General features: G+C 36.6%; 1 protein-coding gene and 1 long non-coding RNA gene across 8 annotated transcripts; both read right to left on the reverse strand.

Annotated features, from left to right (window-relative positions):
• Positions 1-278: 278 nt before the first annotated feature.
• Positions 279-6089, reverse strand: LOC112285312 (proline-rich receptor-like protein kinase PERK13). 3 transcript variants are annotated; one of them, XM_024526011.3, is made up of 6 exons: positions 5206-6089; positions 4658-4762; positions 2939-4176; positions 2612-2769; positions 2060-2443; positions 279-1435 (listed from the first exon to the last, which is right to left on the reverse strand). In XM_024526011.3, the coding sequence occupies exons 3-6, from the start codon at positions 4065-4067 to the stop codon at positions 833-835; spliced, it is 2274 nt and encodes a 757-aa protein (XP_024381779.1). In that variant the 5' UTR covers positions 4068-4176; positions 4658-4762; positions 5206-6089; the 3' UTR covers positions 279-832. The 3 variants fall into 3 exon arrangements, with proteins under 3 accessions (XP_024381779.1, XP_024381780.1, XP_090108838.1); XM_024526012.2 differs by lacking the exon at positions 4658-4762 and having other exon boundaries at positions 5206-5628; XM_090252712.1 differs by lacking the exon at positions 5206-6089 and having other exon boundaries at positions 4658-4967.
• A 9931-nt stretch (positions 6090-16020) lies between these two features.
• Positions 16021-18546, reverse strand: LOC112285674 (uncharacterized). 5 transcript variants are annotated; one of them, XR_016504596.1, is made up of 6 exons: positions 18267-18546; positions 17647-17801; positions 17387-17460; positions 16978-17098; positions 16425-16685; positions 16021-16118 (listed from the first exon to the last, which is right to left on the reverse strand). It is a non-coding gene; the product is annotated as an uncharacterized LOC112285674 (long non-coding RNA). The 5 variants fall into 5 exon arrangements; XR_016504595.1 differs by having other exon boundaries at positions 16425-16695; XR_016504597.1 differs by having other exon boundaries at positions 16425-16695; positions 17409-17460; positions 17649-17801; positions 18267-18525.
• Between the last annotated feature and the right edge of the window lie 673 nt (positions 18547-19219).

Genomic DNA, 19219 nt, shown 5'->3' on the forward strand with positions numbered 1-19219 from the left:
GCTATGAATCTAAATTTTGAACATCGCAAAAGTTCTGCCCTATCAATAGCCCTTCCATAAAATCTTTGTTAGATCGAACACATTAATACAACTTAGCTCAGACGAGTCCTATATGGCGCAAAATGCCCCTTGATGGTTGTCTGAAAAGCTCTTTTAGTGCTTGTAAAGAAGACAGAATGATGCTTATATCACTTCCACGCCTTCCCTTCTAAACCCTTGTGTTCTACTAGAAATCAAGTTCATACGAAGTCCAATGGACTCAGGAACACAGGAGCGGCTTATACAAAAAATTATTCAAGCTCTAACGGAGCAGATGAATTGCTGTTATGGACTCAGAAACATAGACTAGTGATACAGACAATAAGCCAGAGCCAGCCTGGACACCCTACCATGTGAGCAATTTACAAAATTGACGCTACAAAACTGTGCTTTTCTCTGCATGTGTAATATTCAAGAGAAGATCCTCGACTTCACCTCAAGGAATGCTCTCTCTTCTGAATTGGGAAAGATGCAAATCCTCGACCTTCAAAATGAATCAATGTGAGCAAGAATTCTTAGAAGGAAATTGTTCACTTCGTTATGTCTCGTCTGCCCTGGCGTTTCACTAAGCACCCTGCCTAGATGTAGAATTGTCCACATTACCTTGAGAGAACTCACCAATGTCCACGTCTACCGCTCTACGATCCAAATGGTGAAGAAACTCTCATTTAAGCCCGACCAGCGTCATACAAATGAGGATTCGCGCAGGCAGAGAGAGGGCAACCCCACAACCTAGTTGATTGAGTCATCGCACATCTGAAGCCTCCACTGCAGAGATTCGAAATGGTGTCAATCATCTACCATCTCGCAGATCGTCGTATGATTTTCTGATGCCCTTGGGATTGATATCAATAGGATCGTATTCGTCGCTAAAATTTGGTGGAGGCGGAGGAGGTGCGAAAGTACTGGAGCTTACACTGCCACTCGTATCGCTGGAGGCAACCGAAGAATTACCCAACTGTCCAGGTCTAGGGGGAGCAGCTCTTGTAGGAGGCAAACCTGACAAGGAAGTGTGAGTCACATTTGGCGGCACAGGGATGGTTGCAAGAGAAGCTCTTCCAGTTCTCACTGAGACGGGAGGACGTCTAGGGGGCTGCTCCACGATGTTGGAGCGCGTATCCCCAGGCCTGGAGTTACCTGATTCAAACTCATTGCTCGAGTCTACTGTCCCAGTAGGATACAAACTACTAGAATACTCACTAGTGTACTCACTTCCGTGTGATTTGTTCGTATCCCTTCTCTTCCTTCGCAACACGTCAGAGTTGTATTCCTGAGTATCGTAGTCGGAGCCCCCTCCATACCTATCGAAGCTAGGTTCATGCTCCGAGCTGTGTCCTGGTCTCAGATCATGGTAGAGACCCGCGTTCTCTTCTTCACTTTCCAAGACTCTTACAACCTGTGGAAACAATGATAACAGGTATCAGGCAGGCTCTTAAATCAGAAAATAAAACAGGGAATCGTATGACATACCAGCAGCCGAGCTCTCAAAAGCAGCACCTCATGAGCCACTGAAAGAGACAACGCATCACAAAGGATCTCACGAAAGCTAAATGCCGACAATAAACAAGATATCGAAGGGTTGCAATATACTGAACTTTTCCTTTATCATATAACATAGTGTTGGACTTCAGCAAATATTTACACTTTGAAAATAGCTTTTGTAGAAATTCCTACAGCTTCTTTCATGTTTCTTAGTACTAAAATTGATGAAAAAATCCCATTGTTCCACAAACTGCTATTTGCGCTCTCTCAAAATTGGAGATATTTAAGTCAAAAAAACCTCCAGAGATATTTAAGGAGCGAATTAACAATTTAAAAAGAGCGAAGTAAACTAATCTGGGATATTAGTATATAAGCATTAGATTAACCTCAAGTCTACGGAGTTATTAAATCGACCCACCTTTCCAGAATTACAGGTCAAAAAACTGTTTAAAACATACAATATTTAATTGATCTAGTTTTACACATCTTTAGAAATGAACGCGACCCAAAGCCATGGTATCTGAAGCTTAAAACGCACCTGTCCCATTTTAGGGCGCTTTGAGGCTGTGTGACGAACACAAGATGCCGCTACCTCTATCATCCGGAACATCTCTTTATAATTGTATCGACCATCCAGTCTAGGATCCACAAGCTCCTCCATATTCCCGGCTAGTGCCTCCCCCAACAGTGGCCGAGTCCATTCCACCAAGCTCTCTTGCCCAGCTGGGTTCCTTGTATCAATAGGCTTTCGCCCCGTGATGAGCTCCAAAAGTACCACGCCAAAGGAGTACACGTCCGACTTCTCTGTCAGTTTGCCACTCTGGGCGTATTCTGGAGCGAGGTACCCAAATGTTCCCATCACGCGAGTTGAAACGTGAGTGTGTGTGTCTGATGCCAGCTTTGCCAGTCCAAAATCAGCGACCTGCAGAAGAAGGAATGTGCAATTAAAACCTAAAACTTGACACAAAAATGTTACTAGTATGCATACCAAAGTAGGCACTTTACGCAACAGCAAAGTGTGTATGTGAGAGAGAGAGAGAGAGCCCACCTACTGTCAACAGTACCAGAAACTATTAAATAATACACTAACCTGAGCCTCATATTTGTCATCTAGTAGTATGTTAGAAGATTTAATGTCCCTGTGAATAATGCGGGGATGACAATCTTCATGAAGATAGGCTAAACCTCGAGCAGCTCCAACTGCGACGCGCATTCTCATTTCCCAGTTCATAATTGGTCTCCCATTCCCTAAATTTGACACAAATGGAATATTAATGAAAGGCAAGGACAGGAGTAATAGACCTGAAAAACAGTTATTCAAAAATTCACAGTAATAGAAAGATTATGCAAGGATTTAAGCCCGAACTTTCGGATTATTTATACAACAGCTAGCTTATAGACGAAGCAAAAATCTTACCATAGAGATTCACGTCTAGAGTACCGTTGGGCACGAAGTCATAGACCAACAACCTCTGCTTATCGGCAATACAGTAGCCAACAAGGGAAACCAGATGACGGTGATGAACCCTGCTGATGATCTCAACCTCGGCCCGGAACTCTTTATCCCCTTGACCACCACCAAGAGTGAGCTGCTTCACAGCAACGACCTTCCCATTCGGCAATTCACCCTTGTAGACACGACCAAACCCGCCCTCTCCCAAAATATTCTCAATGGCAAAGCCATTCGTTGCGGCATGTAGCTCGTCGTACGTAAACCATGACCTCGAATTCCCTACGCTTGATGTGCCATCAGGAGGCAAGGGTACGCTCCCACCGTGAGATCCAGGAGGCAACCTACCATTACCACCTGCTGCATAACCACCTGCTGCATAACCTTTGGGATCATCCATTCCGCCAACTTCATAAGCTGCAGCGGTTGCAGCTCCACCGCCGCCACCGCCGCCAGCAGCCGTATAAGGAAGAGAGTCTTTCTTGTATTTGCGTTTTCTGCAGAACGCAATGAGAGCAAATAAGAAAAACAAGGCAAGAATGCCACCCCCTGCTGCAATTCCAACTACCGCTCCTGTGGATAGTGAACTTGAACCCGAACTCGATGGCGGTGTGCCACCAGCAGAGGGCGTCGACGGGGGGGACAGCACAGCAGGGGGAGGACCTCTAACTGCAGAAGGAGGACTTAGGCCGGGAGGCGAAGGATTTGTTCCTGTTGGAGGAGGTGGAGCCGGAGGAGAATCAGTTGGTGGGGTTGGGGCAGGTGGAGAATTTGTTGGTGTGGGTGGAGGTGGAGCCACTGCCGTAGGGGGAGGAACATCTGGAGTAACTGGAACTGGAGGAGTTGCCGCTGGAGGGGTAGGGTCTGGTGGAGGAGGTACCACAGCAGGAGGAATGGCAGGGGGAGGGGAAATTACAGGCGCTGGAGGAGGAGGAGGAAGTTCGACAGGAGGTGGTGCAATAACGGGTGGAGGAACAATTGCAGGAGGAGGGGAAACTACAGGTGGAGTCGCTGCAACGGGTGGAACCACAGCAACCGGAGGAGTAGTAGAATTGACCGGAGGGGTAATCCCTCCGGTAGGGGCAGGGGCCGACATGTTGTTGCTTCTACAATGCTACAGTTGTGTACTAATTTAGAGCCGCAGAATGCCGTCTTTCATGTTCGTAATCTCCTTCCGATGCACACGCGTACCACATCGATGAAGTCTGCATGTGGATGGCAGAGGATTTGGTCAGAAATATTCCCAATGCCAAAACTGTTAAGCGCGGGAACACAAAAACATCAATCCGTGCTATCAACCCAGGGGTGAGAAATACTGGCAACAGCATATGCGACTTGTAGCTCAGAAAACAGGGCTAATTCAAGAGAAGAGAATGAACAAGCCTCTCGGCTATCAGCATGACAGAGCCAAAGCTTGTGCACACCCATGTTAGCTGAATGTATATAATGAAGACAGTCAACTTCAAGAACATGCACACCGTCTCAGACATATTTCAGTTTTGATTAAGTATCTAACCATCAAACACTTCAAACAAAGTGCTCTCTCAGCTCAACGCCGGACTATTATATTATAATTCAAATACAAAGCCATCTTGGTACTGCACCAAGTGTCACTGATTTCTAACCAATTTCCACGCCCTGTTGTTCAGTATCATTTGGTTGTTCAAAAGGTACAGAAGCACTCACAGGACTCAAAACACGCAGTCCTATGTGTCGATCAAAGCCGTAACAATCGCCGTTTGATTTAAGTAGAAACTATACTTGTATACACTTCAGCATCCGAAAATAAACCTGCAAGAAGTGCAAAGTATACTCAGGGCTCGCAGCCTAAACTCTAATATTTGCTCTTCGGCAAGGTAACGACTTATTCTAGGTGAGCAAAAACTGCGCGAAACTACATCCAAACCCCTCTTCGACAACTGCGAAGCTTCGCATGATTAGTGACAGGCCAGCCTAAGCGCAATAACCAATACATCTCTTCCATCACCATCACCATCTGCAGCCTCGAAACACAAAACGCCATCTCAAGCTTCTCCATATCTTCAACACGGATCCAACCATCATACGACTATAACCCAACTCCAACAGATTCACCTTCGACTGTGACTTCCTCCTTGCAGCAACTAATGAACCCCAGACATTCCACCCAGGTATCCCATTTACAACCAAACTCAACTGCAACACAAACTACACATGAAGAGAACCAAAAACACTTTTTGCATTAAGAAACACACCTTCCGCGTTTGCCTTAAACTCCCTTCTCATACGAAAATCAAAGCCGTTGCACTGTTACGCCAAACACCCAATACTCCACCAGATCGTAACCCTACACTAACTATGAATTTGCACCTAAATGTCAGGCTCTAAACCGCGGGAGTGACAAGTGAAAGCAACGAAAAATCCATGCAAGCTGGAATCCGCGTCCAACTCAGAAATCTTCTGCTGCAGAAGGAAACAAAAACCAACACCACACTCATGCTACATTGCAAAAATCTCTATGATCACTGACGAAGCTCCAGCCCTCTCGTTCTCTCTCTCTCTCGCCCTTCTCGCTCGCTCGCCCCGCTGTACCCCCCCTTCTCTCTCTTGGCACCTCTGGAGAGAGAGTTGCTTGCCGGCGGCATCAGCTCCGCATTCCCAGTAGCGCCTCTTTCTACATCACGTTTCGCTGAGCAGTTCCATATTATCTTCAATAAACTACGGATTTAAATTTAATCGAGACTAAAATTAGGGGTAGCGTCTGGTAGAGTACTAGACTTGTGTACAATTTACGACTCGTGCCTACATTGGAAGAGACCAGACCAAAGTTGGCAGGCGGCCAACTAAGAAACCAACGACCGCCAGTCGAAACGCGCAACATGGGAAATCAAGCCAAGATGCCTTTGCCTCCAGCATTTGCTTCTAACGGTCATTCTCGTGCGTTTCACTCCGGACTAACAAATCTTCTATTCGCGGTCAAATCTCCGCTCAAATATTACAACACGAAAATAGCTAACTTAATCGCGCGTGAGACTCGGTGGCATGATATCTATAACTCTGTGGCCATCCGCTGGTTGGGTGGATGGACGAGGCGGTGGGCAAGTGGGGGGTGGACATGTCCAGATCGGCCCTCTTTTCTTCTTCCAAAATATAATGCGTGGAATTCGACACAATCTGGTGGCGTAGGTTGCGTCAACTTTTGTAGGGTGTTGCCAGCACTTGCACCTCTGTGCGGTGCTGCTCCTCAAATGAGGCTTGGACTATTTGGCCCTCACCGTGCGCTGGTTAAGCCGCATGATTTGTCGTCTCTGCCAGCGTTGAATTTCCAATTATTGCACCCTCACTTCTTCTCGTCACCAATCTGCACACTCCTGTCAACAACCTCCAGGTACCATGTCACGAGTTTTCGGCGTGGCTTCTCTCTCTCTCACTTCTGACCCAGTGTTCGAACATGGCTATGCGCTCCAGTCTTCGGCGTTGCAACGCCGAAACAGCAGCACTTCGCATGGCTGTTGCTTAGAAAATATCCTCTTCACCCCTCCTCTCGGTTTCTCACAGCTTTCCTGATCGACCACAACCAGCATCTCTTCTCCGCATTTGGAATCCGCAATCTTCCGATGCGATAGTCGAGGATATCCATGCAGGTCTCGCACCGATCTCAACCCACAATCTTTCTACAGCAATGAAATCAACACAAGAGGAATCAGTGCATCGACAACATTAGTAGAATCAGCACTTGGACAATGGAGAGTGAACTCTCTCAAGAGTTTAGGGGAACATGTAATTAATTAAAAAATGAATTAATCAACTGAGTGACTGCCCACGTCGAAGGAATGTCAAAGGGGGAGCTGTGAAATTTGCATGATTTTGTCTTCATGACAATGGCCTTTGGAATTGTGGGATTTTTTTTTTTTTTTTTTTTTTGTTACTGTTTTGATCACTGTCTGGGAAGTGCTTTTGGAATGAGTGGTCGTTGAAAAGCATGGAATCTGTGTAACTGTGGTTAATTAGATACTTGTGGTGGTGTTTTCATTTTTTTATTATTTTATTTCTTTTAAGTTTTTAATTGTTAAGGGTAGACTTATTTGAAGGGTAGAGAAGGGAGATTATAGTAGATTAGTGTCAATAATTCTAAACCCCGTTTTTAGGGATAAAATCTAAAGCATCTTACTAGATATTTACTTATATATTAATCTTAGTTAGAATCGTTTTGTTGTAAATTTAGGGTTGGAAATTATTAATGCACTACAAGGAATTGTGATGTTTCATATAATTTACATTATACGCCTAGGTCTTATAATATCTTTTGTCATATATATATATATATATATATATATATATATATATATATATATATTATCTAATCCATTAAGAAATATGGAATTAAATTTTGGTTTTTTTATGAGTTTTTTGGTGTCTTTCAAAATAAATATACTATATTTTTCCAATTTCTCATTTATCTTTGGTGTGTCCTTTTTTATTCTATATTTATTTTTTAAATGTTATAGTATTTTATTTTGTTTTTGTGTCTAAATTGTCTACAAACAAATTCCTGTAGATATTGTCTATACTTGAGTATAATACTCAACATGTAGGAGTGATTTGATAAATATTGTTTTTTTATTTGAAAAGACATACCAACGTCTTCATTTTTTGAAACATGTTACAAGTAAATTTATGAGGGATGTGATCCAATTTTATATGTAATAGATTTGTATGCTCTTCCAAAACGTGTTTAAAACTAAATTATAGACAAAAAGATGTGCACATGTAATAGTTTAACAGGACCTTTTTCTTCTATTTTTTCTCTCCATATATTATTTACAATTCTTAGGTGCCAAAGTATCAAATTTAGTATAGTTTACTTCTTAGGCTGAGAATAGTTTTTGTCATTTGAATATATAATTGGGATCAAGTATTCCTTCTTATTTGGTTGATATCAAATATGATTTTTTATCCATTATAGTAAAATAAGACATTATAGATGAAATTGAAGACCAATAATATGAATTGGAGCCAAATTAAATATTAAAAATTAATCCATAGAAGAATTTAATATCCATCAATTTTTTCATTTTATTTCATCCTTGATGATGCTTGTAATTCTTGTAATATTAGCAAATCATTTTATTATGTATTTCAGAGTTAAAATGCTACCTTTTTTTAAATAGCTATTGACTCATTCAAAGGGATCTTTATATCGTCTTATAACTTTAGATTGACAATAATGTGTACTTGAAGTCTTTTGTTTTGAAGCATGTTCATGGAAGGTTCAATCAACTTGAGAACAATATGTAGACCTATCTAGCCTTTGCATCTTGGAAATAGAATGTCATTTTAGAGTAGCTTTATTTAAACATTTCAAATTGTATCTATTCTTAAATTATATGGTTTTCGTTCTTAGAAAGTTAAATCAAATTCTTCAAATATTCCAGTTGCATATATATATATATATATATATAAATGAAAACATCATAATTTTTTTTTGTAATTTGTTTTGTAAGGTTTAATTGTACTGTATGAAGAAAAAATAAGTGTATAATATAATACAAGATATTCCATTAAAAGACTTGTTGCAAAAATTATTTCTAACTCAAAATTCTTTTTAATATAATACATTTATCTTTTTAGTCAATAATGTTCTTATTTTCAACCATTATTTTGACCATATGCTTTATTTTTGGTTAGCTATGAGTATTTAGAAGAATTCAAGTCACCTTTTGTCTTTGTTTATTGATTTTAATTGTAGATATTTGTGTCTAATAGATTTTAGAATGTTGATCTATCTTACTCTTGTAGTAATTTAATCAAGTATATTTTTATCAAATTACATTTTTTGTTAGTATGAGTTTTTTTTAATTTAATATCCATGGTATTATTTATTTTACTGATTTTCTTGTTTATATATGCATGTGACCATTTTTTAATTTATGTTAATAATATATAGTAATAAATAAGAATAAAAATATCACTACACTTTTGTTAATATTTTATACTAATTTCTAAATAATAGAGGTTTTTGTAGATTTAATTTTAGATAAGTATCATATTAAAATTATGCAATGTACAAATAAAAAAATATTAAAGTTAAAAAAGATTGAATTCTAAAATATCCAATTAAAAATTTTAATAGATAATATGTTTACTTAAATATATAGTAAAGAACCTAAAGAATCTATATCATCTTGATCTTATTAACAATCTTTAAATAGCTTTGAATGTGCTTTGTCAATGTGATTTTTACATCTTGGTACATGAATACAAATTTGTTAATCTCACAATTTTCAAATATCTTTGATTGTTCTTCACGCAATGAACACTGATGTCCAATGAAGGCTAAAAAAAAATAAAAATAAAAAAAAATCAAAATCAAAATAAAATAAACTCCTCACACAATGCATTTCAAATAATAACAATAATCACAATAATCAATAATAGAAATATAAAAACACACGCACATACATGACAATCTGTACACATATAACAGTATTGTGGTGACTGAACCTCATCATGCCCTATAATTCATTGCAAATTAACATCAAACAACTGTTTTCTGTGACCAAACTAACAAACAAATACACACACACACATTCTAAGTATCAAAAACAATAAAGAGTTTAATGTGAACATGGCACTTATGTCACAACAGTCATGTTCAAAAAAGTCTCGTATCATTGATATGAATGTGGAAGTGGAAGTTTCAAGATTTTTAGGGTAATCTTTGAGGGTAAATTAGATTTTTAGGGTTTAGGGTTTACTTGGCAAGGTCAATGGCCGTGAAAGATTTTTTCCATTCTCTTCCTTCTTTTCAGGCCTTTGATTCGACTTGTTTTGTGTGACAATCCCATTGCAATGTATGCTCATAAAAATAGTAGAATGGCGAATATTAAATAATAGTCAATACATGAAGTAGACTAGATGGTGGGGAAATAAATACTACAAGTTTTTGGATTGATTGGTGGAGTAGAAGTTGAATGATTGGGTAGTCAAGATTTTATTTTATTATAGTAATAGCAGCTTTTTGAGTCCCATGCTGTGGAGCTGGAATGAGTGGATAAACAAACATCACGTTGTAAAAATAGCAACAAAAAAGCACAAACATGATCTTGCTTTTAACCACACACAAAAAATCCACAAGCCACAGCTATTAAAAGCAAATTCTGTTATGGGTTTTGTTAGCATTAGATCCCACTTTTGTATTTTTCTGCATCATTTTGTAACTATTTCATTTGAGCTTAATATCTTGGTTTCAGAGGGCAGAAAATTATTGGTATCCGCAGTGCCCGTCTAACAATTATTGTCCCAATACTCGATAGAATTTTATTGTCATCACTGTTAAATAATATACCAATTAAACTACCGGAAAAATACGAAATTTCCATAAAATAAAAAAGAGCACCCAGCAACAAAATTAAAAAAAAGTGACAATGGTGGGTACAGAACCAATGCAAAATAGCACATCCCCTCATTAAAAATCAGTATTGCTCTGAAAAAGCTTATGCTCCTCTGACATTTTCATGCCCCAACCCCAATTTTTTAACAACCAATGGACTTGTTGAGAAAGGTCAAGGGGCTTGAAAATGAAAGCAACAAAGTTAAGGGAGGGTCCTACCCACCAATTCCATCAATTCCAAACCCTAAAGGTTGATTTTTTATTTTTTTTTTAATTTTTTTTTTGACCTTTGTGTGGAGTAATCTCATGCTCTCCACCATAAGTTGGATCCATGTTCAATTTTTGTGATACTGATTAGCGCACCCATCTCTTGTTTTTCTTCTACATATAAATCCAAAATACATGTTTGTTTTAAAATGTTATGTGTGTCCAACACATGGTGACAACTAACACAAGTCCGTACTTTGTGGGCTGTGCATGTATGTTTAAATGGTTGATTTAAACTGAAGCAGAATAAGAGTTGAATTTTGTTTCACATGAATTCTATCCTCATTGCTTTATTATCAGTATATATATATATATATATATATATTATTACAAAGTGTGGATACAATAGTCTGAAATGATGAGCTGCACAATGATGCATTGTACAGTAATTTAATACATTCTGTATGAATTATGTACATATGTATGTATATATGTATGTATGTATATGTATTAAATCTTTGGTTTTTACATCTAATATAGAATATGTTTTGGGAACATTTGGACCATCAAGTTAATTTTAGCATGTTTATTCAACATTCACAAATTATTATTGAGTACATATATATATATATATATATATATAATATTTTTTCCCCTTGACGCTCTTCAAATTTAAAAAACTGTTAAATAAATAAAAACACACTCATACTCATATTCATACTTGTTTTTATTCTTATTTAAAGATTAAAAGGGAAAAGTCTATCCTAATTGTTTCAAAAAAAGAATCCCAGTTGCAAGAAAGTTAATGCAACACTGATTTTGTTACTTTTCATTTTGCAAGCAATCAAAATTTTACTTCAAATTTATGATATTTACAGCAGTAATAAGCTTTTTTTCATACAAACGTGATCAAATATTTTTGTATGCATCTTGAGAGCCAAATATATACAAATAACACTTTGTTGTCTAGTGGATGCCCAAACATTGAGCATTTGTTATCTATCTGTCTTTTGAGTGTGTGTCGTATATTTATAAGGGAATATGGTTTTGTATTATGTTATTCCCATTAATATTACTGCAAGTTTTATACATTCCATAGTCTTAAAATCTTTCAAATTTGGTTAGATTCATAAGAAGATGTCATTGAATAAATATACAATTCTAAGTAACAATCATACATTCAGTGCTTACTGTCTTCAGCCAATTCTTTTGTACTAGCAACAAAGAAAAAATAATTTTTACGCATTACATATATTTCAACAAACTAATTCAATTGATTTATTTTTCAAGAGCTTTCTAAGCATTTAACACGATATTAAGGTATTTTTGAGGCAAAAAGTTCAATTTAAAGCAGAGAATTGTACTCATGGTTTCACTATATCATTGGAAATTGATAAAAGATGCATGTGTTTATTGATATCAATATAAATTGTATTGAGATTTTAGGGAAGACTTTTTTAATGAAATGTTAATACAACTAATTGAAAGAATTTATTCATTAATGGAACTTTCAGTTAAACAACTTTTTGTATTATAAAGAAAAAAGTTGGGTTGCTACACATGTGTATTAACAATTAGAATTGTAAAAAAATCATCAACTTCAATTATTATGTAATATCAGCTATTTAAAGTAATTAGATTAACTTCAAATAAAAAGAAAATAAAGGAAAAGAAAACTGGTTTGCTTTGCTTGCCTTTAAAGGTGCTTATGTAGTTTTTCAATTTGAAAGAAGAAAAAGTGCATATATGACATACATTCAAACGAAATGTAATCAATTTGAACATAGTACAATATAATATCATTTAGTGTTTAATTTTGATTTTAATTTTTATAATTCAAAAAAATAATCTTAATTTATATGTTTAGCATATTACATAGTTGTTTAAAGTTGTAAATAAACATTTGCAGATAATCATGCAGTAAATAAATAAATAAAAATAAATTATATGCAATGATTGCATATCATCAAAAATAACATCAATTAGAAATTTAATGGGGATGGGAAGATGAAACATGTCCCACACAAACAATTTGTACTATATATATATATATATATAAGAACTATAATCACATTCAGAATTCTTAATTATTATAATTATTATCTTTAAAACCTAAACAAAGAAAATTTAAAGGTTATTGTATCACCATCATGTCTTGACGATAAAAATGAATAAAATAAAAGAAAGTCAGATAGGATTTTAAAGTATATATACACATTTGTACTATCATGTGTGTGGGTATATTTAATGTATTGTATTAAGAAAGAAAAAAATGTCCCTATTTTTATAAAGTATATACCACTATCCTTGTAGAGATTGGTGGTTGTTATCCATTGAACTATGTCCTTGATTTATTTATTTATATATATATTAGAAGCGTTTACATAACTTCTCTAATATAATTGATTTATGTTCAAGTTTTTATCAATTCAATGTTGAATCCATACACTTGTCATTAAGCTTGTTACTTCTAGGACTAGGCCACCTCTCTTTTATATAAATTAACATTCACTTTTTGGAATTGATATTTTTGGAATTTATTCACTTTGCAATCAACTATTTTTGCTAAAACACTTTCTTCTAGGTTAAAATGTTTTTGTAAGATTTGGTCATTATTAGAAGGACCTTGTCTAAAAATTGTTAGGATTCACTTGCATTAGAAGCCTTGTTTGAAAAGATCTTATCAAATATAGACAGATTTGTTGGAAATTTATCAAATAGAAATGAGCAAAACACTTGCAACATAAACCTTTCTTTCTCAAGAGATAGGATAACTCATGGATGGCACATCACATTCTTGGCTCTAGAAAAAATTAAATGTTTAAATAAAACTCTAGAATATTATAAAGCAATGTGATCATATACAAAAGTGTAAACAAACTTGTTTTAATAATTGTTATATGTTTTTGGTGTTCTTAGCTCTGCCTCAAAGTATACATAATTAAATAGTTAATTTTACTTTTTCCGCACCGTTAATGAATTGGGTATACCCATCTTTGTGTTAAAAAAAAATCAAATAATTTTCAAATATTATTATTTTAAATAAATTATATAATTTTGATATATCCTAAAGAAGTTTATAAAAATATTTGGTTAAAATTTGTGATATGTTAGTTTTGAATTATATAGATGCAATAATTATTTATAATTATGTTTGTAAATATAATATATGAGAATTACATACATATAAATATATTTATATATTTATATTTAAATTTTTTAACTCATTACTCCTCTTTATTTATTCTTTATGTTTGTAAATATAATATATGAGAATAAAAAAATCTTTATATCAAGAAAACAAATTATTTGTGAAATGTATGTATGTATGTATGTATGTACATTGCAAAATTTGACATCTCAATTGTCATGTATTAAAATAAAAATATTATTTTTTATTAACAAGAGAAAGTATAATTAGAATCTACATTGATCAGAATAAAATCTATTAGTGTTGGACCACATTGGTCTTTGCATTTTATTTATTTATTTTAAATGGTTGTCAAGTTTTGATTTTGATAATATGATATAGTGAGAACTGCAGTTTATGTTGCAACTAATACTAAAAGCATAATTTGACCTTCAACATAAGAAATTGACATTAATGAAAAATTGAAGCTTTTCAAGTGGTTAATTTTTAAATGTTTCTTTGTGCTCTCACATCATTTCACTGTAAAAAAGTTAAGCTATTCTCCAACTAACTCTACAGTCTGCAAACCATCTATTTGTAGTTTTCATCATGTTTCTACCACACTTGCACCACTACACAGTCAACCAATTCAGCACAACACATAACACATGCACCTCAATCTTTCACATCAACTAACCTTTCCATTCAAAACCCTAAATAATCTTACAGAGGCAAATGCAACTCATCCTTGTTGGGCATTGCAACTCCTAGCCAGCAAAAACTTGTGAATACTGTAGCCCACATCACCATATACACAAGTTCAGGCAAAATCCCATGAGCACCCACAAGTGAATGCATAGTGCAATCAATCCAGTAGAAAAAAAAACACAAAAATCCTATCCTACATGTGTACAAGTATGTACATACATGTCTGTACAGTAGCAAACAAAACAAGCACATAAATGCAGCGATTTTCACTCATTTATTCATTTCATTTCATGTATATTGAAGGTCACGAAGTCGTTGATGAAGCCGACATGCAAACCATAAGCTGCAGGGAGACGTTTCGGCCCACAGTGAGAAAGAGGCCCGCACTGAGGCGGTAACTGTTGATCTGGCGATCTGAGCATGATTCCGATAGACGTGCAGGAAAAAAAACGAAGAAAAACGCAGAATAAAAAACGCATTGAGAAACACAAAGAAGAAGGTTGCAGGCACAGGCACAGGCACAGGCTCATGTGTAGGGCCAGGCAGTGAAGATAGTGGTGGTACTGGGATGTGCGACATTTACTGCTGGGTCCCTGCAACAACAGTGTGGACAAAGCACAGAGACGGGCCAGAGGACAACTGGGTCAGGAGGAGCTCGGAGCCTGATGGTGATCGTGATTCCTCCTCCAGGACAGCAAGGTCGCTCGGGGAATGATAGAATCAGCCTTGCGCTCGCTGCCCATCGTTTTCTGGTCACAGAACTCCAGCCGGCAGGTTTGGTTGGCTTTCGAGCAACCTTTCATCCATAGGGAGCACGAACCGATCCAGCACTGAACAGCTCAACGCAGATTCTTGGGGATACTTCATTCCTTTGCCTTGCCTCTGGACCGAGGACAGTGTACCAAGGAGTAAATGGACCTTGCGTGTGTGTGTGTGTATTAGTGTTAGTTTGAGCAGGTTTGATCGGTTTAAGCCCTGGTGGCGGATCCGTCAAGGGTTAGCCTGTTGTTGCTCTGATTGTCGATTAGCTTAAGAAGAGGAGATAATCGATTGGTAATCACCGCAGGAATCGATAAGATCTGATGTTCAAAATTCCTGAACACCGCGAGGTGTGATATTTGTAATCGTGATAGGAGTTGTTTAAAAGCAGGTTGACCTTTTGTTTCGTAATAACTGAATAGAGCACGTCACATTGAACATGGAGAGCATACTTTTCACAAATAACGTTTTTTTGGTATTATTTATTTCTCGAGTGATCAGGTTAATCCTGTATTCTCCAGCGTTCCCTATCAAGTGGAAGCATCACCATCAATGAAGGACTGGAATTTGACCCCACAATTCGATCATGCAGCTCTAACGAAGCTACGTATGAGAATCACACTCGCCTTCATTGACGGTAGTTGTGTGTCAAAAGAGAGGTAATCAACTTGTCCTCAGCTCAAAAGACAAAACAGATGACATGTTGATAATGACCATTTTTTAGTTACGAAACAACACATGGAAATTTCATGTCGAAGTAATTTTTACAGGTTTTGCAAATCAACTGACCGACTCTCAGAAGTTTCTTCACAAAATTTCTATGTTTGTAATGCACCATCATGTTGATGATTGTATTGCAATCATATAGATTACTGTGAGGTAACCCGTGTGGTTTACTCATTCTCAACCACTGAAATCATCAAATATCTCTCTTCTTGGTTCTGGGTCCACATGCAGCGATCCTGAGCCAACTGCGCAACGTTGGACAAAGCCCATGAATGTTAATCTTCCTGATAAGTATTTTTATCAACGGTAATCCTCATGTGACCTTTGTGGATGTAAAGCTGTGAGTAAAGGCCTTGATCCTATGTTCAATAATTTATTACATACTAGGCACCACATTACTTACAGATTTCAAAATATTGCTGCTCAATCCTAAACCCTTAACTCCAAGTGTCTGATAATGCACAAACAAAAGATCTCTGTTTCCATAATGAAATTAAATGTCAAATTGAGCTCCAATCTACATGCAAGAACATGAGCAACCTGGAACTTGCCTATCCTTCTTTCGCCAGCTAAGTGGTCGCAGCATTACCAATTGCAGAGTTTCAAAACCTTTTGTATTGATTGAATCAATCAGGGTTGCTTCTAGACACTTAAAGTGACGGTCTCCTGCGATCTGAGAGTGAGGCCAAATATAGAAGCAAGAAAATTCATCCAAGCTTGCTCGGAGCCACACGTGGAATACGAAGTACAGCATTTCCTATGATAGTGCTTGAAATAAGCAAATAATGCTTGAAAAGGGTCCCAAACCATGCCTGCAATCAGCTTCAGTACCACATACTTGTAAGAGAATAAAAGACATGTCAGAATTGAACATAGAAAATTGGAAACTTACAATTTCGTTCCATTATATGCCAACAAACAGACAAGACTCATTCCTTACTGATCGGAACATAAAAAGCTGGGTTGAAAAAGTAGTTAAGCTCTGAAGGTGAGATGGATTTTGTCTGAAGAAACACAGTGAAATGCAACTTACAACTCGTCTTTCAAGAGGACAACACAATGTTTATTAACAGCTACAAACCCAGCACTAGAGATGAGGTATACATGAAAACAGGTCCTCCGAGCTATCGTAGATGAGGCCGTTGGCCGCCGACCCATTCTTTGACGTTGTTTGTTGCATTTAGTCAATGCTCTCCATCAACATTCAGAACCATCAATACGGACCCTTTCATGGAGCGACAAGTTCCCACAGCACGAAATGATAGATAAGTTATATTTTACTATCTGTAAAAGAGATAAGGGCTAGGAGCAAAAACACATCATGATTCTCAATAGATCATTCAATGCTGCTTTTACTAACTGACCCAGGTGCCTGGCTCTTATTTAAAGCTCTTAAATGATGTCTCAGTGCTCAAGAATCGAGAACATCGCCATCTTCATATATCCAAGCAAACTACACAACCCCCAGTCTTTAAAATTTCAAACAGATGGACCCTGAACCCGCCTGTTGTACCTTAACTGAATGCTCTATTTACCTTCACCAGCAAGGCAGCACGAGGAGGCCAGATGTAAAGTACTGGACAATCACTGCAACACAATTGCCAACATAATGCTCATGAGTAACAAATTGCAGCTCTGGTAAGCGAAAAGAAAAAAGAAACAGTTCTTATTGCACACTACTCACAAAATCTTCTAATTCAACATTACGAGGTAACATAAACTTGAGCATAACGAAATAACTTGGAATCTTCAAGTGGAGTGAGGAAGATTCACACGTCATGGATGCAGTTGCGTGTCTCTTCTATAGCTGCAGAGCATGGAACCACTATCTTCACCAATCCTGCCTGAGAAGGGATCTTCTGATCAGCCATAAAAATACCCTCACGACCACTTCAGTTCATTTTAAATCTTAGAGTTGCTTCTTCACCCTGCAATCCATCACATAGTGTTCAAACTACCACTTGCATGAACACAAATCTCAGGAGGAAACCATCACAAGTCAATTTGAAATCGAAAAAACTAAGTGAGTCGTACAAGTAGGATGAATAGGTTCAACGGAGATTGACACGATAAGTTGTTGTCGATATAGAGTCACCTTGAACAAATAGACACGTAACCTAAAGTGACACGAATTCCTCGTCGTAAGAAACTAGTGGAGCAAGAACTGAAGCCAATTAAGCGCATCACAACATCATCAAACAAATGGTGTACTAGATCCCTGTCCTCCAGATAGAGCCAGATGGAGAGCCTCTCCCAACCATGTGGCAAATTTTGTGATTCAAACTTTGAAACAAAGTGGATACAGGAGTTCTATCGAAAATGCCCACTACATCAGCAAAATACACAAGAATCTACAGAATAAAACTTGAACGTTCATGCGTGAAGAATGGTACCCAGTTCATGAACAGTTGTTCATCACACTTATTCTGCTACTTAGAAAGGAACTCAACTTGTAAACCATCACACTGTCTTCCACTCGCGACCAAATCGCACACCGAGAATCTGAAACAGGACTTGTAAAACATCGACACACGAGTGTATTCAACCGATTTTTGGCGGTAGAAAGGCGAGCTGCGGCATTCCAAGAGCGACGTGCATTGTAGACCGGTGGACTAAGGGAATGTGAAGAGAATGCTTGGCTCTTTGTACTTAGAACTTGGAAGAGTTTTTGTACTATAGACATCATTTTCTGAAGAATTTATTGGCATGTCATTTTACTAAGGTCCTTGTATTTTTATTTCAAAAAAAAATAAACAATAAGAATAAAAAACATAATGATATTTTATATTGAATTAATTTTTATTTATGTAAGCTTTTATATACTTTATTATATATATGAGAATGATATTGACATGGCACAAATAACTTTGTACATAAAAATAATATTTTATTATTTTATTATTAATAATATGTCAAGTGTATAGAGAGATTTGGTACCATACGTCTAAGACTTAGGTTTTAGATCTTGTAAAGGGTCTTAACAGGGGATCTTAGAGATCATTGATTTCCTATTTAATTTAAGTATTGCAGTATTAAAAATACTACAAAACTCAAAGAAGGCTTATTTTTTTCAAATTGAGTCTTTAGAAGATGATTTTGAGTGTTTTGCTTCTCTTTTATACATCGATATATTTTTACAATATTCATATATGGCTTGACTTATTATGTTTATTATAGAGTTTTTGAACTTCTTTTAAGATTTTTTTTTACATATTATTACTTTAAAAAAGATCTTCATGCACGAGTGTAAGTGATGTTTAAACACTTAATTAAAAAAAGAAAAGAAAAAGAAGTACTTTTGAATATGTTTTTGTAAAATTTGTATGCATTGATTTAGTAAAGCATA

This window comes from Physcomitrium patens, chromosome 8 (genome assembly GCF_059467195.1).
Source record: "Physcomitrium patens ecotype Gransden chromosome 8, ASM5946719v1, whole genome shotgun sequence".
NCBI classification, from domain to species: domain Eukaryota; kingdom Viridiplantae; phylum Streptophyta; class Bryopsida; order Funariales; family Funariaceae; genus Physcomitrium; species Physcomitrium patens.

Excerpts from the sequence above, each read along its gene's own strand:
- LOC112285312 (XM_024526011.3), bottom strand. The coding sequence starts at position 4,067 with ATGTCGGCCCCTGCCCCTACCGGAGGGATTACCCCTCCGGTCAATTCT. Across the intron at positions 2,770-2,938 it reads TCTAGACGTGAATCTCTATG|GGAATGGGAGACCAATTATG; the intron begins GTAAGATTTTTG and ends TGTCAAATTTAG. Across the intron at positions 2,444-2,611 it reads ATGACAAATATGAGGCTCAG|GTCGCTGATTTTGGACTGGC; the intron begins GTTAGTGTATTA and ends CTTCTTCTGCAG.